The 22,556-nt window shown below is 47.6% G+C and overlaps 3 protein-coding genes across 4 annotated transcripts; 1 reads left to right on the top strand and 2 right to left on the bottom strand.

The window, feature by feature from the left end:
- Positions 1-495: 495 nt before the first annotated feature.
- On the bottom strand, positions 496-8,000 carry LOC311316854 (YY1-associated factor 2-like). The gene is made up of 4 exons (XM_084447788.1): positions 7,879-8,000; positions 7,350-7,475; positions 2,565-2,705; positions 496-1,589 (listed from the first exon to the last, which is right to left on the bottom strand). The coding sequence occupies exons 1-4, from the start codon at positions 7,902-7,904 to the stop codon at positions 1,337-1,339; spliced, it is 546 nt and encodes a 181-aa protein (XP_084303914.1). The 5' UTR covers positions 7,905-8,000; the 3' UTR covers positions 496-1,336.
- Positions 8,001-8,269: 269 nt separating this feature from the next.
- Positions 8,270-10,871, bottom strand: zcrb1 (zinc finger CCHC-type and RNA binding motif 1). The gene is made up of 8 exons (XM_084447809.1): positions 10,631-10,871; positions 10,428-10,535; positions 10,272-10,300; positions 10,055-10,166; positions 9,832-9,939; positions 9,617-9,729; positions 9,356-9,428; positions 8,270-8,775 (listed from the first exon to the last, which is right to left on the bottom strand). Exons 2-8 carry the CDS (start codon positions 10,509-10,511, stop codon positions 8,623-8,625), a joined length of 672 nt encoding a protein of 223 aa, XP_084303935.1. The 5' UTR covers positions 10,512-10,535; positions 10,631-10,871; the 3' UTR covers positions 8,270-8,622.
- An 87-nt stretch (positions 10,872-10,958) lies between these two features.
- Positions 10,959-21,820, top strand: pphln1 (periphilin 1). Of its 2 annotated transcripts, XM_084447911.1 has the most exons (11): positions 10,959-10,976; positions 11,591-11,654; positions 11,998-12,062; positions 12,154-12,369; positions 12,953-13,017; positions 13,805-13,936; positions 14,797-14,969; positions 15,061-15,147; positions 17,325-17,389; positions 19,405-19,536; positions 20,633-21,820. In XM_084447911.1, coding segments are annotated over exons 2-11 (1,128 nt in total). In that variant the 5' UTR covers positions 10,959-10,976; positions 11,591-11,653; the 3' UTR covers positions 20,825-21,820. The 2 variants fall into 2 exon arrangements, with proteins under 2 accessions (XP_084304037.1, XP_084304038.1); XM_084447912.1 differs by lacking the exon at positions 10,959-10,976 and having other exon boundaries at positions 11,613-11,654; positions 12,008-12,062.
- Positions 21,821-22,556: the final 736 nt, after the last annotated feature.

Genomic DNA, 22,556 nt, shown 5'->3' with positions numbered 1-22,556 from the left:
AGGGTCGTGAGAGCGCACATTCACCCAGGCAGGACTGAACGGCCTGGGGGAGGGGTGACAGACTACAAAGTCAGACCCTCCCCCTTCATGTGATATACTATGGGAAAATGTCAGTCCTCTTGAGGACAATGCATAGAATAAGATTGAAAGATACTCTTTTTACTAATGTGATATGGCTAAATAGTTAATTGCAACGATTTTTTAAAATTATTATTATGGGTTAGGACTACTGTCCATCCATGAGATAGAGCTATCAGAGAAATGACTCCTGTAGTTTCTACAGGGATATAGACATGTCTAACACATCCATGCCTATGTCTGGTAGGACTTCTGTGTAGTTCTGGCTATTTTATTTCAAACGTATGGTCAACCTCTGTATCAAGTGTCTGGCCAGTCAGTAATTATGGAAGAAAGCAGACAGTAGCCTTTTTGAATACATCATTTCATTATTCTCATCTTCAGACATTAACCTATATGTTCATACATTTCTAAACAGGAAAGTTTGGTCAATGAAACTGATGTAAAAAAAAATATAATTAAAATACAACAGTGACAGAGTGAGATCAGTGGTGAATAATGTTGACACAACCAAAAACAAACATTGTTAACAAAAAAGAAAATCTTCCTCATCACTCCATGTCTAGTCCCAGCTAGGGCCATGGACCAATGAGAATACATGTCAATCTCAATAGCGACACTGGAGAGACAAACGCCTCATCTCTCCCAGAATGTGGGAAGAAGTACTCAACTCTGAACCACAATGTCATGGCTGGAAGACGAAAACACTGTTGGGATGTCCTAATACACATTAAACCAGGTCTGTACAACATAGAATCAACGACTGCTTAAAAGTCACCGTTAAATTGACCTAAAGTTACTCTGAGTGAGGTTTTATTAAAACATATCTTCAGAACTTGTAGTGTATTACAGAAGCCAGCACTAAACCATGCCAGCAAAAGTGGAGTCTACTGTTCCTTGCTGGCTAAGCACAACCTGTAGCTACAACATGTGTAGGTCCAGAAGTAACCCACGTTCTAAAGCTTGGGTCTAGAGTTCCCCCTCACTAAGATCTAGAACATAGACGAGTCCTGAAATAAAACAAGCAGGATATGTGGGGTCAGTTTATTTGGGGCTGAGGTCCAGGGTGGGGTTTGCCAGGTTGTGTGGTTGAGGTCCAGAGTGAGCGTTGGGGTTGCAAGGTTAGGGGTTAGGTCCAGAGTGGGGGTTGGGCGTTACCAGGTTGGGTGTTGAGGTCCAGGGTGGGTGTTGCAGACTGAGAGGAGTAGTTTGGGCATGGTAAGTCAAGTGTGGGAGTTGGGTTTGCCAGGTTTGCGGTCTAGTGTAACTCTCCGTTGACGCAGGAACCTTCCCCGCGGGGCGAGGACGACCTTGAGACAGCCCTCTCTGTGTTGTCTGAGCTGGAGCCGCTCTGGCTGTGGTGTTCTGCAGAGGCAGACGTGGTGGAGGAGGTGGTGGAGGTGGAGGAGGGCTTGGGTTTCTCTTTAAAGTCTGTGATAATGACAGTCAGATCTCCCACTGTCACCTCCAGGTGCTGAGCACTGCTCCTGTCGATGTTCTTTAACCGTGGTCTGAGAAAGAGAGAGAGAGAGGGGGGGTGGGGTGGAGGGGGGTGTGTGGATATTTTAAGACATATTACATACAGTATATAACACAAAACCTCGCCCTGCTGCGCCATCGGCGCTATCCTTGACCTGCTGGCCTGTCTGTCCGTTCGTCACTCTGACAGCATTCATATTTGGCACAGGTATCCGCAGGGGTTCCAGACAAAGCATGACAGGGCTGGATTTTTAATTAATCTACATTTTGGCTAACTTTAACATATACACCAGCCAATAGAAATACTGCTCCGAATAGAACCCTGCCCCCAGCATTCCAGCTGCCTACTATAAAATTATCTTGCCTGCTTATTAGCTGCAAGGAGCTGCAGCTTTGCCCAAAATTAGTGCAGCTGCCCTGATACAAAAACCCTTAACTATTACCTGGCGCCAGTCTATTCTAGAATTATTTTTGTGTTGCTCAGCTTTGCCCAACATAAGTGAGTTCTATTGTCCACCCAAAAGAAGTAGCTAGCTAGCTTGCAAATAATAGCAAAACTATGCAAGCTATCATTCAGACGGGACTTGCCAAACACAACATGTCCGCTATGTTCTGGGGGGAGATGGGTATATAATGGACTGGACAATTACTGATTGCTCCAATAGGTGTCAAGATTAGCAGTTAAGTTGATTGGATGGGCTAAGCTAATGTGATAGCAGATGTAGAGTATTTGGTTGGTGTCGAGAGTGCTCCAACGGATATCAGTAGACATGAATGTGCTATGCTTCACTAAAATCCCACACAATGTTTTATGCAAGGATTTGCATCCAATTGCAATCCGATAAGAAGAATTTCACTCACTGGTACACTCATGTACAGTGATGTGACAATGAAGAGACTTGACTATTGCAAAATAGGCTGGTATACACACAGATGCAAACAATCTGTATGACAGTCTGTGCATCTCCGCGAGATCTCTATTCTGTCTGTCTGGCTGAGGCACTCACCTCATCTTCTTGTGGCTGTTCTTCTTCAGTGTCGGCTCTTTGTCATTTCTCTCTTTCTCCGTTCTCTCCTTCTTCTCTTTCTTGGGCTGAGTGGGAGAGGCGAACTGCTGCGTTACCTGCTGGGAGACAGGCCGAGGCTTCCTGGACGGCCGGAGGGGGAGGAGAGGAGAGAGGGCGATGAATGAGTGGGCCGAACAAGAGCAGGAAGCCAAAAGAGCAGTTTGTACTCAGGGTTGGGCTCGAGTCTCTGCTTGGTAAAACGCCATCCGTCCTGAAATACTGGCCAGGCCAAGCTGTCAGCTGGGTGTCTGCAGTGCTGCGACTAACAGTAACAGGTCGAAAGACCCCACAGAGCCCTGGAGGGAGACCACAATGAGCCTGGTTGCTAGTTGTTCTCCCCTGAAATAGTAGGCTATGTTCCTCCTTTATGCAAAGTTCTGTTACGCAATTGTTCCAGCAGCACTTTATGCGGGAGCTGCTTTTCCCCCGGCGGTCTGTCTGTTTGTTTTGGGTATGACACTGGCAGGTCTAGCCTGAATGTCTGCGCTGATTGATCTACCTGTTGTCTCTTTATGGTGGGGTGGGTATGTATATACACAGTCTAACTGCTGAGTGATCTCAGCTTTCAATCTCTCGCTCACACACACACACACACACACACACACACACAGCTGCCAGAACAGATGAGCCCTGCAGGCATGCTACCCAGAGCAGCAGACACGTTGTCCTTCCAGCACCGGGATAAAGAACATGCCGAACTAGCGGCGCTGGTGTGGCTGGAACACGGCTCCACCGCCGGCCGTAGCATCTGCAATCGAACGGTCAACCGCAGGCAGCAGCTCTTGTACACAGCACTCGGCTCGCTAAGAGAACACGATAGGATGGGCAGATCACAAGTCCTAACGCAAAGAGGCTGGTGGTTTAGGATTCTGCGGTGACCCGTATCACTCGGGAACTAGAAGCAGGACATCTCCAAGTGATGCTGTGATAGAATCTCCCGAACAGGCTAATATGTAAATTAGTCCGCTGGCCTATATACAGTGGTGGAGCCAGCGCTCGGAAGCACTAGGGAGGGAAGAGGGGGTTAATAGCTCAGTCCTCACACGGCACACCACCGCAGAAGAACTGCTGACATGTTTTAAATCTGCTCCAGAACACTGGAATCCATTTCCTCTCCATTCTAGATCTCAGAGGAGAATCACGGAACATTTTTCTCTCTCCCACGCACAGCAGTGAGCGGAGCAGGCCAGCTAACCGAGTCACAGGCGGAGTATGACAGCACCAGGCCTCAATACCGTGGATGTGTTCTGGAAGCTCTCAGTAAAGGCCTCCAGCTCAACTCTTTAACTACAGGGGGTCTGTATCGATCCTCTGACTCTCACCTAGTAGCCCTGCTCAACATGAAACCAGCTGCCGCCGGGTTCAGTTTGTGTGTGTGTGTGTGTGTGTGCGCAGATCGATGGTCCACTAAGGCCATCCATTTTAGAAAGCACTAATATAGTTACACACTATGAAATTAGAGATGTCAAGGAAGACCTCCTTCTACACCCCCCACACCCTCTCTCTTTCTCTCTCCCAGGAATCAATAGCTTTTTTGACGCTCTCTCTTCATCCACCAGCTCTTTTGTCCCACTGCAGTCCTCAAACCCAAGGAGGTGCTGTAGAGTATTATGGCTATTGGCTAGGGTATTATATAACCTCATACACACGTCTCAGAGTGGTGGAACTCTGTCTGACCCACAACACATATGCACGCATGAACGCACACACACACGCACACGCACAGGGTCTGCTCAACTCTGGACTGGAACCAGGCTAGGTTGTGGGTCTCTCTCTATTAAAGAAAACTGTTAATGTAAAAAAAAAGAAAAGATTTTATGTAGTTTGTCTCTCTCTCATATGTCTCTCTCTCTCAGCAGGGGAAACTACCAAAGGTGAGACGAGTAACAAGGTGTTGAAAAGAGAGGGGAACAAGTCCACCCACACACTCCTGGTCTCCCAGTGTGTGTGTGTGTGTGTGTGTGTCAGGTTGCCTGTCAGCAGGTTTGTGTGTGCTGCCCGTGGGAGAGCATCCAACGTGATGATTAATGTCTCTTCCTGCCTGAACATGCCCCTGCCACATTGTGTGTGTGTGTGTGTGTGTGTGTGTGTGTGTGTGTGTGTGTGTGTGTGTGTGTAACAGATGGCTCCCACTCTCCTGTGGTTTATGACACCTCCAAAGCCCACTCAAGACACACACACAATATGACAACTACACACCGAGATGCACATACACACTTGTGTGAGCACACATGCAGCCTGTTCACCTCCGGCCTGTCAGGGCTGGCTCAGACATGCAGGAACAACAGCATGTTCAAGTGAAGGGGAATGTGGGAGGCTGAGGCTTTCTACTTAGATCTGGGTGTGAGTGTGTGTGTGTTTCACAATCCAGCAATCACGAGGAGAAAGCCTGCGCGCGCGCACACACACACACACACACACACACTGTGTGGTGACGTGTGGAAACATAATACTCTGATGCAAGCTACTGTAAAGTGACTGTTTCCCTCCTGGGCTTGGAGAGTCAGAGCACTCTGATTTAGTGGGCAGGTGGTGTGTGTGTGCGTGCGTGCATGAAGGTCAAAACCCAAATTGCTCCCAGCACAAAATGTCTGGAGAACGTGGCTTTCTAGCAGTCCTCCATCAGTCTCCCTCTCAACAGAAACCCCCCAATAACAAAATAACAACTAACCTACCCTTCTCAGATCCTGCACTCAGACAGAAACCCAGGCCAGATGACTGCGACCCTTCTGCTCTGCGTCTCTCCCCCGCAAAACGTCGCATGAACACCATCCCTGTACTATGTCAAGAGAATTGGTGGTGTGTGTCTTCTAGGGCTTGGCCTGTTTGATCTCCGCCTGGAGAACGGCGTGCTGTCGAGGGAGCTCTGCTTTTATCCCCTTTGCTCAGCTCCTGCCTGCCCTGCACGCAACCTCCCACGCTGCTCCCCATCTCCCCTCCTCTACCGCCCCCTCCCCCCTCCTCGCTTCTCCACCTCTACTCCCCTCCACCTCTCCTGTGGCTCTGGGGAGATCTCAGAGAGGTAGGTTGGGTCTTTGTGACAGATGAGAGGACCTTATGAGTGACGCTTAGCAGATATGACTGCGATATGATGATGATAGACATGAGACATTCTCCCTTAGCTGGAAACAACGAATACTAGTCTTTTAACAAGGCCATCCTAGACCCTGGAACTAGAACTAGACCCTGGAACTAGAACTAGACCCTGGAATCTGTTAGCTACGCCAGTACTGTCCTCCCTTCCCAAGTAGAGGCCCCGTAACAGAAATATGTGTGTGTGTGTGTGGAGAAACAGGCAAGTTCAGTCATGTCCCTGTATACAAATTAACCACTGACCTCTTCTCAGGTCATTTCACAGAAACATTAGCATAGTGTGTCCAGTACAACCCTTCTCACCCTTCTCCCAGCTGTGTGTGTGTGTGCGTGTGCGCGTGTGCTGCACACCCCTGACTGCTTTAATGTCCTGATGAGATCGCTGGGCCTCTGACGACAGCTCCCTGATTAAACCATTGCATACTAATGAGCTCTGGGTGTCTGCCTGGCAGCTGCTGTAGCAGCCTTTTTTTCAGCAAGCAGTACCCCCCCCCCCCCCCCCCCCCCCCGACACACACACACACACCCACACACACAGCTCCAGCGAGCGAGGGCGATTTGTGTCTCTGCACAGTTAACTACCTCGTTTAAAAAGCCTCTCTTTCAAACTGGGATAATTGGTGGTGCATGGGAAAGGGAGATAATGTTCAACCCCTGGTAGTTAAACCAGGCAGGGAGGGCTGCTCTTCTTCCACGCTGGAATGCCTTTATGAAACAACACGTCAACTGGAAGACAAGGCTAGTGCCATCTCCTGAATGAGTCAGAAGCCCTGATGTCAGATTGGAGCCCCAGGGCAGGAAGAGCAGAGCACCCCCCCCCTTCCACACACACACACACCCAACCCCACCCCCTGCAACCACAGCACATCACACCACAAAATGGACGACAGGAGGGCAGCCATGATTAAACAACCCCACCCCCCACCCTCTCTCTCTGTCTCTCTGTGCGATCTGTTAGGCCAGGTAGGAGCCTGGTGTTAACTCCACACAGACAGAATGACCATACCAACATAGTTACAGTACAGATCTGCCACTGTTTCTCAGGCATGTCAAAAGATATGGAGGAGACCAGGGGTCCATGCTGGGTCGGTCAACTGACAGACAAGCCTGAATGGTATTTATCAGACCGACTGAAAGGTTCAGTTATGACTATGGTATACATCAGTTCAGTGTGTTACATAATACAGAGATCTTTGCAATGCGTGTTCTTTGTTAAAGCATAAATTATTTTGCATTAATTCACATATGAAGATAGTCTACTTATATTCTAAGGTCAGCTGTAGCATACTAAAGATCAGGCTTTGGATGGCTTACTAACCCAGAGGGCAGCCATTCGTTGGGAAAAAATGATTTCACTCATTAGGCTAGGCATTATATCACATAGCAGGCCTATCATTGTTCCTGTATGCTGAAGTACTATGATTATACAAAATTCATAGCTAGCTAATATACATTGTAATGTTTAGCCTACGTTGTTTATTTACAACGGCAGAAACAACCGTAATACGCTCTGATATTTACCATCATGAACAGTGAACTCAAGGCGTAGCTAGCTTAGCTGATGCTAACTTGTTTAAAAAAAAAAATTAACGTTATATTCATCGAGCAAAATAAGAACCGATCCATCCTTACCGTGTTGACGTCCCTTTCCTGACATCGCACATCATGCATTTGAAAGCCTCGGCGGTGTTCTTGTACGTGCATACACTACAATCCCAGTACGCCTCGTCGGGCGAGGGCTTCGGTTGACGCTTCGGCCTTCGAACAAAACAAATGGACAGAGAGATCAGTTTCCCATCCACGGCGGACGGTGTGTGTGCTAGTGTGTGTGCGGCACGCTCGATCGCCGATTAAACATCTGGAAACGTTCCCGTTCGGGCTCGAAAAGGATATGCTTTCAGCTCGGGAGCTCTATGATCTCGCACCGTAATAAAACAGACAGTCCGCCATGGTTGCTACACCGTATCCCTCACTCACACGTACTCGGAGACACACGCGCACGCACACACACACACGCACACACTAGCCACTGTAGACACACACACACACATCGTCGCAGACACCCGCGCACACACACACCGATCCGTAGGGCTGTTTTAATGTGTTCCCTGATAGCTACTTCCTAACACCAATGTCACTAACACAGTGAGCCAGTCCCTACCTGGTTGGACTTCTCTTGTCTCCCATGCTATCAGAAGTTTGTTTGCTGCTGTTGAAATAAGGACGTTAGTCCTTATAATGTTGATAAAGCGATGCGCCTGAACCGCACGGCTTCAGCTGTCGTGGAAACTCCGGGTTCGGAGAACGATCACGTGACCCATGTTGTCCAATCAGGGTTGAGGCCATTTCCTGTCGCCGTGCACAGGTCCAACATTCCTGATGGACACAGATGGGTGATGCATAATGGACATGATCACTATTTTTTATTTATTTATTCAAGTGCATTTCCAATTAGACGTACGCATAAATGTCTGAAAAATAGAGGCAGTTGCGGACACTAAGGAGCAGTTTTTTATTTTCAAATACAAAATATATCAGAAGTAGTAATGGGCAGTACACCAATCTTATTTACAAGGACAACTTCTACTGGAGACCAGTCTGACAATGACGACTGGTCAACACCTGTGGTCATCTCTGACCATCTCCATGGAGACAAAGACAAGTCTCAATCCATGCCCATGTGCATTCCAACCTACAGGTCACAGGTCATGTGACACAAAATAATGACTCAATTTAAGGAAAATACAAACAAAAACATTACAGCAACAGTTGCAGACACCCATCAACAGGATTAACTGTAGCCTCTCATCAAAAGCCAATTCCACAACATCTGCTGGTATCAAGTGTCTTTGTTCATCAACAAGAGCCAGAGCCTCTCAAGAGAGGCAGAGTGGACCAGAGCTCCTCAGTCACTCAGTTCCTCCTCATCGCTGAAGTAGGCGCTCTTCTTGATCCGTGGCTTTCTCGAGTCATCTGACGTCGACGCCTGACCGCCAGCGTCCTCGGCGGCGAGCGCGGTCTGTTTCCTTCGACGCTCCTCATCCTCGATACGTGCTTGCTGAGGGGACGGGGTACAGGAAGAAGTCAGGATAATAATAATAATAATTATAATAAGAACTTTATTTGTATAGCACCTTTCTTACAAATAAATGCAGCTCAAAGTGCTTTACAACAGAGAATGTACATGCACAGTGCTTCACATGAAAATAGACATAAAATTAACAAAAAGTAGGAAAAATAAGATGGAAGATAAAACACATTAAAAGATCAAATTAAGAAATCAAGTAAAATACAACAATAAAATATGGTACAGGAGAGATATACTTTTATTTTTTTTATTTTTTTAAGTGCAGTAGCACGCAAGTACAAAAGGAGCTAGATAAAAGCTTAAGTGAAAAGATACGTTTTTGGCTTTCTCTTAGCAATTAGGATCAAGTCATGGTGGAGGTCTCAGGTCAGGATGAGGTCATGCTAGGGACAGTTCAGGCCAGCTACTGTAGGAGAGACTGTATCTGTCCTTTGTCCAAACTCTTATTGAGAGAGACAACCCGTCAACACACTATGGTAGCCGTGATGGGTGCAAATATGTAGTATTGGAATGCTATGCATCCCAACCTTGAAATAATCTCTAAACTAACCTGAAAAGCAATGGCCTGACTCAGACTGTCCAAAGCTGGATCCTCCCCTTCTTCCTCGCTCTCCTCCTCTGGACTGAAACAAAGAAAGAGATGGAATTATACAAGATCCAAGCACTGGTGTGATAAAACTGAAATAACTGAATCACCATTCCAAAGTCACATGAAGCAGATACATAATGACTGCATATCAGCATCAAGGGTTTGATTAACATTGGTTATCTTATAGCTTTCTTCGATGTTGACAGTCAATACTGTACTTACACTTCCTCTGGCTCCTCAACCTTTTTCTTCTTCTTCTTCTTTTCCTTCTTCTTTGGGGCTTCTCTCTCTCCCAGCATGTTTTTGGGGCATGCGTAGCTCAGGTGACCTGTATCCTGCAACAGGCGAACACAGACAGTATAAGAATATCGCTTCTATATATCTGCAACATGAATCCATGTTCTGTCTGGATCGCGTATAAGCAGATAGCAACTTACACCACACTCATAACATTTGGACTTGTCTGTGTAGTTGCGTCTCCTGATGAACTCTGTGGCGCGCCCGTTGTCGACGGCAATGCTGGCTTTCACCGTTCGACCAAACAGCTGTGAGACCGAAAGAGATGAGCAGCAATCAGAAACATGCAGTACACGTGGTTCCCGTCTTACAGAGGCAGCTTTTTGTTCAGGGATCTGTTCTATCTAGATCACAATATCATACCTGTTTGTTGTTCAGGGACCTAGAACAGTTTTGTGCTGACTCCTTATCCAGGAAGAGAACAAACGCCACTCCTTTGCTCCTGCGTGTCTCTTTGTCTTTCACTATTGTCACCCTGAAAGCATCAAATTATGTTTACCTAACTGGCAATCGTTCAAGTCATTCAATGAAACACAAACAATACATAACATTATCATGTGTGCTACACCTTTTGACTTACTTTACAACTTTTCCATATTTGGTGAAAAGCTGAAATTAAGAAAGACAATATTAAATCACCACTGGTATATCAATTCTCTCCCCCACCTCCCACCCTCTCTAATGTTCATACCAAAGCCCGCGCGCACACACTGTCATGGGGGTGGGGTTACCATACCTTGTGTAGGTCATTGTTGGTCAGAGAGAAGGGCAGGTTTGATACATAGACAGTGCTTCTGCTTGGTGCCAAACCTCCACTCATCTTGACTACGTCAAGTTAGACCACCTGTAATACAGTCAACAGTAGCTGAATTTGTTATGCTCTTCGACTCAATTAAGATAATCAATGTATAAAAGTATCAATCGATTTAGCCAGCCTACCAGTCAGTAATATTGGCGTTCTTCAGATAACGTAACGTAGCTAAACTTAACGTTAGCCAAGCTCGCTAATGGTTAGTCGCCAACGTTAGGTGTACGACCTACGTGACCATCGGTTTCATCTGATCAAAAATACATACAGAAGCTAAATACCGAGATACATTGGTGAAGTACTGGTCTTGAAAAGGCAAGGAGTTTTCTAAATACCCCACATCATTTTAGACATCAGTAATGTTAGCTACTGTTTACCATCTTGCAAACATGGACGTAAAGCAATCAGGCGCAGGAAAATGACGCAGTTAGAACGTGACGAATTGTAACAACCGGAAAAGGAGAAGAGTAGGCAATGGTGAGCGGATTCGCATACGTTTTCATATATTGAAATCAAATTCCCTTCACCTCAAATGATCCTTTGATATTTCTCTTGTGATTACGTATCCATCTGTGATAGTAATGCATTCACGAGTCGCCCGCAGTCGAACAAACCATGAACAGCTGTGCGTGCGGCGTGTACCTCGATTGTCACGAATTTAGCGTCTAGCTAGCAGACAGCTAATCCATCCCAAACCTCCTAAATGCACATAGCTAGTAGCTAACATGGCTGCATCGTAGTAGGCTACGTCAAGATCATTATTTGTTTGTTTTAATCTCGAGTGTAACATTAGTAGATGTAGCAACTTATTTCGCAACGAACTCTATTGCTAACGTCGCTCTCTAGACGCACGCTTCCAGCTGATCACCTGTTCAAGTTAAAATCTTTATTGCCTCGCTGTTTTTTTAATATATATATATATATATTTGTCTCGCTCGCAATTAAAGTTCGCAGCTAAGGTTTTACGATAAATACACGAGTAATACAAAAAACACATTAAAAGATCAGGATGGTCTAACGAGGCTAGTAGATATCAGCCCTTTGTCATGTTTCTGCACAATCTAATCGCAGTTCTCCTATCTTCTCCGCAGTTCGTTTTGAAGATCCGGATTAGTTAATCATCAAACATACACATTAAGGTCCACGAACTCACAAGTAAGTTATCTGCCTGTGCAGTGCAGGATTAGTAGCTGGAAGGCGAGAGAATAGAACAGCCAGAGGGAGTGTGTTCTGTTTGGCTTCTCCTTTATAGCAGTGTCATTACAGGGTTGAGTACTGCCGATCACCTTTAATTGTCTTGTCTATGTGGGTGCGGTCCCCATAATCCTGCCCCAATGTGCATGCATGTGTTTCTATCACCTTGCTAATTGTGTGCCCAAGTCTTGTACTTATCGGTGGCCTCTAGTGTGCAATGCTAACTGCCTGTCCTGCTGTGTGTCTGTCCCGCTGTGTGTCTGTCCCGCTGTGTGTCTGTCCTGCTGTGTCTGTCTGCATCAAGTGGCGTACAGGAGGGAGAGGAACATCAGGGACATGTATGAGGAACGGTTCATACAGGACAGAGCTGTGAGTCCTACAGTCTCTTAAACACACTCATAATCTCTGGTAGAGCCAGGCGTGAGGGGCGTACTAACCCGCTCCCTGTGTGTGATGGTAGGGTCCGTACCCCCGGGCTCCGGGGGCGGTGGAGAGGAGGTCGGCGTTTGGGCGACCGGAGGAGGAGTACGGACGCGGGTTCGAGTACGAGAACTCCGCTCGCTTCTATCCCAACGGAGGCGCCCCGCGCGCTTACCACGGCGAGGAGCAAAGGGGCTACCATGGCGACGGCATGCATTTTCCGGCAGAGCGTAGGGCCGCCCCACCGGCCAGGAGGGTGAGTGGACAGTTCCATAACAGACTCTGGTGCCCTCTAGTGGGTTCATCGCAGTACACAGAGAGTTCTAGATGATGGTAGAATCCCTCAGTATTTTCCATTTCCTAAAAATGCTCCCTTCTACATGTCATTATTCGCTCGCCTTTACAGATCTGAGGAGCCTGGAGATGTGTGCTTCTCCTAGATCCTCTCTGGTTATTAGATACCCTCTCACCTCCCTCTCCTGTCAGATCTGAAAATGGGGAGGACATGGACAGAGCTGAACCATTACATTACATTACAGTCATTTACCTCACACTTTTATCCAAAGCGACATACAATAACCCTCTTACAATTTACAATTTGGTCATTTAGCAGGTCGCTTTTATCCATATGTTTTTGGGCTAGTGTTGGGGTTAAATACCTTGCTCAAGGGCACGCACAAAGGTAGGCAGTGGTTGTCTAGTGGCCTGGCCTGGACTCGAACCTCTCGGTCACTGATTAGATACTCTAACCACTAGGCCGCCTGTTCTTGTCAGTGTAGTTTGTTCTAGCGATGTGTGGGTATTTGTGAATGTGCCTACATCTGTGTGTGTTGCTGCAGGAGGAGCCGTACCTCTACAGAGGACCCCGAGAGGAACCACACACAACACGCCCGATGGAGTTCAGGTAGCTCAACCCTCACACACACGGACGGACACACACAGGCACAGCACACACACTGTCCCGTCTCTAGGTACTGGCAATGCTCATAATGACCAGTGAGAGGCGCTGCCGCTCCATGTGTTTGGCCTGAGGATCAGTCTTGATCAGTCAGTCTCTGGGGCATCTCGGCCACATGTTTACTGCGTCTGTGCCACAGTGTGTGTGTGTGTGTGTGTGCGTGCGTGCGTGCGTGTGTGAGAGAAAGGCTTGTTTGCATAGCACCATTAATCATAGCTCTGTCTCACTGAGACTGGTCTCTGCTCATTCACTTGTCCTGGAATAACCCCTCAAACACACATACACACTAAATCTTGTGTGTACGTCTTCCCTTCAGTCCTGCTACAAACTAGGCCGGCCCGGCAGACAGACAGACACTTGGTTCTGTTCAGTTGAAACAGAGCCTTGCTGTCTGTCCATACTAGTTATTCAGACAGGTCAGAATAACACTAATAACACTATTCAGTGTGACAAAGCACAGATGGATGGAGCTTTGTTTCTGTCCACACAACATAACTGTCTGAGGAGGCAACCTGTTCCACTGCTGGCTTTGTTTTCATATATGCAAAGCTGTGACCATATTTGGATCAAGGAAAAGCCTTGATATTTTATTTTTTTTGCAGACGTTCACAGAAATTGATATCGTATATCTGTTGGGGCTGTGTGTGAAATGGATATTTCATTATGTGTGTCCCTGTGTGTATACTGTGTGTGTGTGTGTGTGCGTGCGTGCGCCTGTGATTCCCTCTAGAAGCAGCAGCCGCGCCGCGCCCCCTCCCCCTCCCCCCGTGCGAGGCCCCCCCGTGCGCGTGCGGACCCTGCCGGCCGCGGTGCCCGAGGGGGGCGACGACACTCTGATGCAGGCCATCCTCAACCTGGACAGAAGGTACGCACTATGCACCCCCCCCCCCCCCACCACACACACACACGCGCGCCCCTGTCCGTACACACACCCACACACACACACCCCTCTGTTGTACACTCCTCTCTGCACTCATACTCCAGTCTGCACCCGCACACACTCTCGTCTCTCACACACACACACACACACACACACACACACACACACCCTTGTTGGCACACACACTCCTCTGTCACGCACCTTTTTCTACTGTTGTTTTCACCAGATCCATAGCCTTGTGAGACCATCCTGGTCTTCGTGAGCTCACACTCCATTTCTCTCCATGGACCAGTCTACACTTCTCCCTATCTAGAACGATTATTCTACGATGACATTGCGACCGGGCCAATCAGGGACTGTGTTCTAACTGCTGTTCTGCCCCACAGTAGAACTTAGCCCCTGATTGGTTCATCATAGTTGATGCGTGAAAATGAAATACAGGCCGCTGGGAAAACAGTCTCACGTAGCAACGAGCGGTAACTTTAACGTTAGTAGAATAAACACGGCCATAAGTGCAGTTATTGCAGAAATATACTCGATAACAGTAATTAAACAAGAACAAGAGTATGCACTAGCGGAGTTTCTCAGAGGAAAAGACATTTTCGCAGTCGTTCTGACTGGATTTGGTTTTGTTACGCTGACCGGCTGAAGGAGTTAGTCTGTCAAGGCAAGTACTCCCGCCCACAACGATCGTTGGAGATGCGGGGGGAGAACAGACTGATCTGCTAGAGATGAACAGAACATGAGCTCACTAGATCAGGACGGTCTCACGAGACTACAGGATTCCATGCTCTCACCTGCCAACCAGTCCTCTCTCTCCCCCCCCCCCCCTGCCACCCCCCCAGTGAGGAGAGGGATTCCTACAGGAGGAAGGGTCCGTTCCCCCCCATAAGAGAGCGCTCCCCCCTGCGCAGGGACGTGCCCCCCTCCCCACACAGCCGCTCCGGGTCGTCTGTGAGCAGCCGAGGGTACTCCCCCGACAGAGCCAAGGGTCTGGCCTACCCACCACAGAACAAGAGTGTGTACACCTTCTCCTCTCTCTCTCTTTCTCCCTCCCTCCCTCTCTCTCTCTCTCTCTTACCTGTGTGATGATGTCCCTGCCCTTGCAGGTGTGGACTGTCCCGAGAAACAGGTCGGAGCAGCAGATTCCTTCTGGGGAGGGCTCTACCTCCCTCAGGCCGGACATGACCCCCTAGGTCTGTACACTTTCGCAGCTGGCCTAGGACCAGCGCAGCATTTCCCACGTCAGTGGTACAGGCTGGCGTTTGGAAAGGCTGGGCTGGTCCTAGACCAGGGCCTACAGGGCCACGCTGTTTGTGTGGAGAGTGCTGTGTTGTGCTGTTCCTTTTCCCCACCCCTTCCCAGAGGGGAGATCCAGTCGGTTGCACTTTACTTTACAGTCCCAACTGTCTGACGCGTGACCTCGGCGTCAACGTGTAGACTCACAAGTCAGTCTCTAAACGCTTCGCTCAGCTATAGACTGAGGACTTTCTCCCAGCTTCAGTTGCTAAAACTAGGTGGAAACAATTAGTCTAAAAAAAAAACACACAAAAAAACATTGCAGAACCAATTCAAAGTCTTTAGGGCGTAGATCCGTTCAGGTTTGAACCAATCCAAAGCAGAAGGCGTGGGTTTCGCTAGCGGCTGCTCTCGCCGCCCTTCTAGCAACTGTCTTGAATGTAGAAATTACCAGCCGGGGATCTCTGATGGTCCGATACCGGACGTCTAGCCAACAGGAGGCGTTACTTCAGAATCAGGACTGTAAGATAAAGTGCGTGTGTCCGTCCGTCTCCCCCCCCCCCCCCCCATTAGCACCTAGCTACCCATAACGGTGCCATTGCCATCTCACCTAGTCTCCCTTCTATACGCTGATAGTGTATTATAGAGTAATAGTGTGTGTAATAGAGTAATAGTGAGTATGAGGTAGGGCTGCTCGATTATGGCAAAAATCATGATCACGATTATTTTGATTGATATTGAGATCACGATTATTTAACACGATTATTCATTGAATTTTTTTTTAAATCAAAAGTTTAAAAATTTTCTTAAATCAAATTATACATTGACTTTGATAACAATTAATTTATTAAATGTTGACAGTGGCTTTTCTTTTTAACAATGTTCTTTGGATTAGATACATTTCTCCCATGGGAGACAAATAGTGAACCTTGACCTTGATAAATAAATAAAAGTGCCAAAACTGATAAATAAAGAAGCTTCAAAGCACCGCCACCACCACAGAAGAAGACTACTTCAGAAAAATAATTTCACTAGGACAGAACGCGTCTAAATAATACCATAATTAATGGTAGCGCCGAAGGCTTCAAAACCCAGCACTTGTTTAAATAGACCCCTTTGCTTAGGTAAGTGAAGTTTCATGTTTATCTGACACTTGTAAATATGAGCGCCTCTCCTAAATAGGCCGACACCGATTTATTTAGAACGGCAAAGTGAATGGACTAGCAAAGGACTGTTGTCTGGCATGAGCGAGCGGAATGCGACAACGGGACTGAGAAGGGCTGCTTTGAGGGGCAGCTACGACTGCGTAGCAAATTTTACACACCGTGTCAACTTGCTCCAAATCTGTCTCTGCAAACCCAGTGTTTCCACACCACTAACGTTGTTTTAGTTCTCTTGTCCACCTCTCTTTCTGCTGCCATAATCTTCTTCTTGTCGCGTTTTGTTCGAGAGGAGCATGCGTGCGCCTCGCTTGACAACTCGTCTCGCTTTGAACTAAAGTGTTTGTTTTGGGGCTTTGGGGGGTGGAGGAGGGGTCAAGCACAGTATAGCTCTACAGTGTAGGGTGAGCTTGATTTGTGCAAAATTGTTTTATGGCGATTATTTTGTTTTAATGATCGTTGACAGCCCAAATCTTAATCTAGATTAAAATCCGATTAATCGAGCAGCCCTAGTATGAGGGAAGTCGTGATGTCATGAGTGACTGGTTTTTCTGGTCTGGTCTTCCTTAGAGTATGAAGAGCCTTACAGTCAGAACAGAGGACCTGGTGAGTACAGTCCAGAGTGTAGTAGTAGTAGCAGTAGTAGTAGTAGCGGTAGTCGTAGTGGTGCAGTGGGGGAAAGAAAGGGAGAGAGGGAGGTCTGGAGACTGTAGAGACTAACCTGGTTCTAGAGGTGCTCCTGGTGACGGCTACCTGTCTGTCCAAACCTCATCTTCACAGCTGCGCATCTTTATACCTTCATACCATCTTTATACCCTCACACTTTGACATCTTTACAACCTGACGCATACATCCGTTGACGTATCCGCTCATATCTTCTATATATTTACATGATGTCCGCCCCAGTGACCCGACACCCTCTTTCTCTCCGCTGCTCTCATCCTCCCACCCTCTCTCCTCTCCGTCCCCCACAGACAAAGACAGACTGCCCGGCCTGTCGAGGGACGGCTCGCCTCAGAGCACAGCCTCCGTCTCCAAGGTGAGCCTCGTGTGACTCGACACACGCACGCGTATCGCGCCCACCCACTCGCCGCACAAGCCGTGGCTTCCCTTGTCAGCACATCGCCCTCACGTCGTCTGCAACAAACCCCCGAACGCTGCCAGATCCTTACCGCCGCTCCGCCATCGTCCGAGTGTTTCCTGCTGGTTTTGTCAGTAAATATTTGCTGCCGAGTCAGGGGATCATCCTTTTGATCAGGGATGTTTAGCTAGCCTTGTATTCTAGTACGCCCGCCAGAGGTGGAGGAGCGCACGCACGCACGCACGCACGCACGCACACACACACACACACACACACACACACACACAGCAGGGCCCCTCATTTGAAGACCCAACATGTGTGTACTTTCTTCTGAGCATAAAACCACCCTCCAATCAACTGCTGTGATGAAAGATACTTATAGAGAGAGTCCCCTTTTCCCCTCACACACGCAGTCACACACACACACACACACACACCCCTCTTTGTTTGATCTGGTCACGTCAGCCCAGGAATGCGGGGTCTAAGGGTCTAGATGAAAGGCAGTCGTCTCTAATGGTCGTTCCCTGAACGTTCCACAAACACACTCCAGGGCCGGGGAGTCTCCCTCTGCCGAACACGCAGGTCACACGGATAGGAACCTGGTCTGGCGGTGTGTGTGTGTGTGTCTGGTATGTTAAGAGAGTTACAGGGTGTGTGGGAGGTTGTGGCTCAGGGCAGGCTGACCCTAACCCTAACCCCCTGGCTAACACAGGTATACGCCCTCAGAGACATACCGGTATACGCCCAGGTTCAGTTCCCTTTTGGGGCAACAACTCCTCAGTGTCTCTCCCCCTTGTCTGTTACCCTCTCTTAATACGAGGCTGGCCTGTGCCTTTTAAAGGACAGGTTCGTCCTGATCGTAAATAACCTTTTAACATGGCTTACAATGCTAAATTCCAAACCTGTGCTTTAAGGCTGGCCTGCTCCGTGTCTAATGGAAGTGGAGTGAGAGTCAGACATGAACGTTTCCTCACATGGACCAAGAACACTGTTGTTCTTATGAGTCACGGTCAAGATCAGTCAGTGGCCTAGCCCTGGGCACTGTCTTCTTCCCTCTCTCTCTCTCTCTCTCTGTCTCTCTCTCTCACGCTCGCTCTCTCTCTCTAGATGTCTAGATTGAGACTTTTGAGACTAGATGTCTCAAAAGTGTGACGTCAGGGGAAATGGAGCAATACATAATTGGATGAGATATGAGCTGTTTATTTTAGGCCATGCTTGGCTTGTTACCCACACGCCCCGTTCTCTTAATATGACTTAGTCTGTGGTTGACTTCCCCCTTGTATGAGCACATCGGCATGCATGACCAGCTCTGCTCTTTAGCGCCGTAGTCTGCTAGAACCAGGGGTGAAAGATGGAGGGAGAGAATATACTGTAGAAAGGGGAGGATTGAGAGAGAGATGACGAGAACATAGAACGGTAGAGAGAGAGAGAGGGAGAGAGCGAGATGGCGAGCTACAGCAACATGCATGCATGGTCTCGCTCCTCACTGTGGCCCAGTGGAAGCTCCAGGCTCTGTAGAACACTGCAGTAACAGGCCAGGATACTAGCTGGACTCCAGTGGGCCGAACCCGATGCTGTATGGATGCATCCAGCTATACCCAGTTCAGTTTACTTTATTAGTACCTGAAGGTAGATTTGGTTTGCAGTAGAGTCATCCATACAACAACACAGACAGTAGACAAACATAATAGAAACCTAATAGAAATAAAAGTAGAAGTAAAATCGTCACTAAAACTCAAACCAAAAGATAAAACGGAAAGCAATCGTCTGCAATGTTGCTACGACTTGTTCAACTGAGTGATGCCTGCTGGGACAAAGCTAGTTGTATGACGTTTTGTTCTGCACCCAGCTCTGATGTCCATTGACAAGCTCCAGGCTGTGGGTCAACTTCTGCACGACCAGCCATTTTATGCCATAATGCAAATTGCTTTATTATTGAATCAAACCATTGAGTCTGTCTGTCTGAACCCCAGGAGGAGCCCCACGTCCTGGAGGGGGACAGGGAGGAGGGCCTGGTCATTCTGGAAGAAGGTCACAAGGGCTTGGACGAGTTCCAGGAGAGGCGAGCTCAGGTGATAGCTGCTAAGGCCGAAGAGATAGAGAAGGTAAAAAAAAACACCCTACTCCCTAACACCCTTCTCCCACCCTACTCCCTAACACCCTTCTCCCTTACACCCTATTCCCTAACACCCTACTTCTTCACTCTGCTCCCTTACACCCTACTCCCTCTCTCCTTAGCCCCTACTCCCTTACCTGTTGCAAGGTTTAAGGGATAGTTTAAGTACCACAGGCCTCTTGACTGCAGCTGTGCTCTGCTCCAGGCTTCTCCAGTTCTCTAATGAACGCCATGGCTGCACCACTGGGCCCACTGCTGGTTTTACTGGGCCTATAAAACCTGACATAGCTCTGCCCCGGGGCCCCATGGGCCCTCACACAGAGCAGAGCCACAGAGCCTAGTTTGAGAAGACTGCTGACACTGCAGCTTGCTGCTAACTGTTTTAGACCTACTTTCTATTTTCTCTCTCTACCTCCATCCCTTTGTCCTGTTGGGTTTCATGTGTCTCACTAAAAGATGTGAAGTGTGTGTTGATGGTGCCACTAGCCTTCCCAGGACCCCAAAGTGCTTTCTTCTACAGCCTCTCAGCAATGTTCAGCTGGAAGTTTACGCACGCACGCACTTAACACTGCTGCCCCCTCCCCTCAGAGTTCAGAGTTCAAGAACCGGCCGTTATGCGTGATTGGGTAAACAGGAGAGGGGTGACAGGAAGTACAGTACAGTCTGCCCCAGGAAATACCTTCCCAGCATCACCATCCGTATTCTAATTGACTGAGCTGAGCTGTGATTGGTTCTTCTTCCATCACCAGATTGTAGGCTCCTTCTGTTGGTTGTCCAGCGTCCTCCTCACCTCGCTCTAGCTAGCTGACCGTTGGGCTGACCTCAGTGCCTGTGGAATGTCCTGTCTCCTGACATACAGTCAACCAGCCCAATATAGCTGTGGACAACACTGTTGACGTTTGAGCTCTGGCGACTCACCACAGTTCTGCCCTTGCCGGCCCGTAAAGTTTCTGTAACTGTAACGTCCTAACAGACAGGGCGCCACAGCCTACGCGTAACACTTAACGCTGGCTTTCACTTATGTTCAACTTGTTGTTATCCTGGTAAAGCTCTAATCTAGTTTTGTTTGTGTTGTTGTTGCACAGGTGTTCCAACAGGACTGTGAGACCTTCGGTATGGTGGTGAGAATGCTGATTAATAAGGACTCGGGCCTGGAGAAGCAGCTGCAGGTACCGCTCAACGAGACCCTTGGCGAGCTCCGCGAGCGCTGCATGGACGACCTCAAACACTTCATCGCTGAGCTAGATGAGGCCGTACGGCAGGAGCCCTCCGTGTGACACGGGCGGCCAATCGCAGCCCATCCCACAGAGACATTGGCCAGCCGCGGGCCATCTTACCAAGACACTGGCCAATCACAGGCTAACCGACTGAGACACTGGCCAATCACAGGCTAACCGACTGATACACTGGCAAATCATGGGCTATTGTGCTGTAAGCTTCAGTGAGGTCCTACAGACAGGAAGTGACTGCTATATATTCAGACTCTTCTTGATGGGCATTGCTGGACGGACCGAACTTTAACATACGGACTCACATGGACTGGAGATGTTCAGTGATAAACTCTCGTGTGTTGGGATACAGTGTTACTTTATAAAAGTTTTTTCCTTTATTAATTGGATGTACAATGTCCTGAACCAGTAGAAGTGGCCTGTCAGTCTGTTATTTAAAAAACATTAATATTCTCTCAATGATTACACAATTGTCAGTCTGGTACCATAGAAAGTGACTACATTAAACAAGACTTGGTTCTCTACTCTGTGGAGACTTAGTTAAGAAGCGTAGCACCACGGGTCACCCTGGTCCCTCGAGCAGGTGTTCCCATTAAATGTTCTTTAGTTTGTACATTTGATTTGCATTTGATGTGAAGTTTAGGCACTCCCCCGTGCAGTCTTGCATGGTCTGACAATACACGTGACTCCGCTTTCAGGGGTGACCTTCAGGGTCCAGTTTCACTTGAGTTTTAATTATTATTTTTTTTAATTTCTTGTGTGTTTACAGCGCACCCATTCTGTTGCCCTCGCTTCTCTCTAACTGACTGACTGCTTAATGTGTGTGTGTTTTCCTAACACGGTGCCTGAATTTCCTGGAGCAAAACTGGTCAATTCAGATGATCAGAAAGTATCACAGTACTCCGAATACTGTGCTTTGGAAGTGTCATACTGATCTCCTATAGATCGAATGATTACTCTGGAGAGGTCAAAATAAGTAATATAAACAATTTGGCTTCTGACCAATTTTTCTCCTGTGAATGCTGCGGCAGGATCTGATAACTTCTCAGCAGTTTATAATTTACTCAGAGGAAAAGTTTTCCGTGTGAAAATGTGTTTGTGTTGAGTTTTGTTGAGACAATGACGAGGGAAGTGCTGAATAAAAACAGATTTTTTAATTAACAACTTTGTCTTGGCAAGCAGGAGCAGGCTTCACCAGACACCATCTGAAAGCGCTGGAGTTTTTATTACTTCTGTACACCACATAGCATGTATTACTATAACATAGGAGTATAGAGTCTGCAGCTGAACTGAGGTGAACATCAGCCATTACTTTTTTGGGTCAACATGGCCACAAAACCACAGCCTTGGTGACCAGTATGCTAGGAGAGCCAACGCTGGGACAGTGAGTTCTGACATGGTGGCACTTGATGGGAAAGAGTGATGTTTGTTTGGTAACACTTTGATTAACTAAAGCTGTAACAGGAGGTGTGGGTGTGTGCGCGCGCGCTTGTATGGTCACACCAGCTGTTTAAATGGCATTTTACATCAGGAACATATAAAGACATCTCTAAAACGCAGGTATATAAAAAATATCAGTATTACAATCTTAACTTAACAATATTTACATGAATGTTATATGTATTAAATAATTATTTTGGTTAGTCTAGATGCTACTCAATCTATCTCCATATCAGAATTAAGGGTAGTATTGCCATGTAATGCACAGAATGGTATTGCTGGAATACTTTAAATGGTTCTTAGAGTATTGAATATACAGCATGCTTTTATTGGCAAATGT

This window comes from Borostomias antarcticus (genome assembly GCF_949987555.1).
Source record: "Borostomias antarcticus genome assembly, chromosome: 13".
NCBI lineage: Eukaryota > Metazoa > Chordata > Actinopteri > Stomiiformes > Stomiidae > Borostomias > Borostomias antarcticus.
Note: the sequence above shows the minus strand (reverse complement) of the source record. Positions and strands in the feature narration are given on the sequence as shown.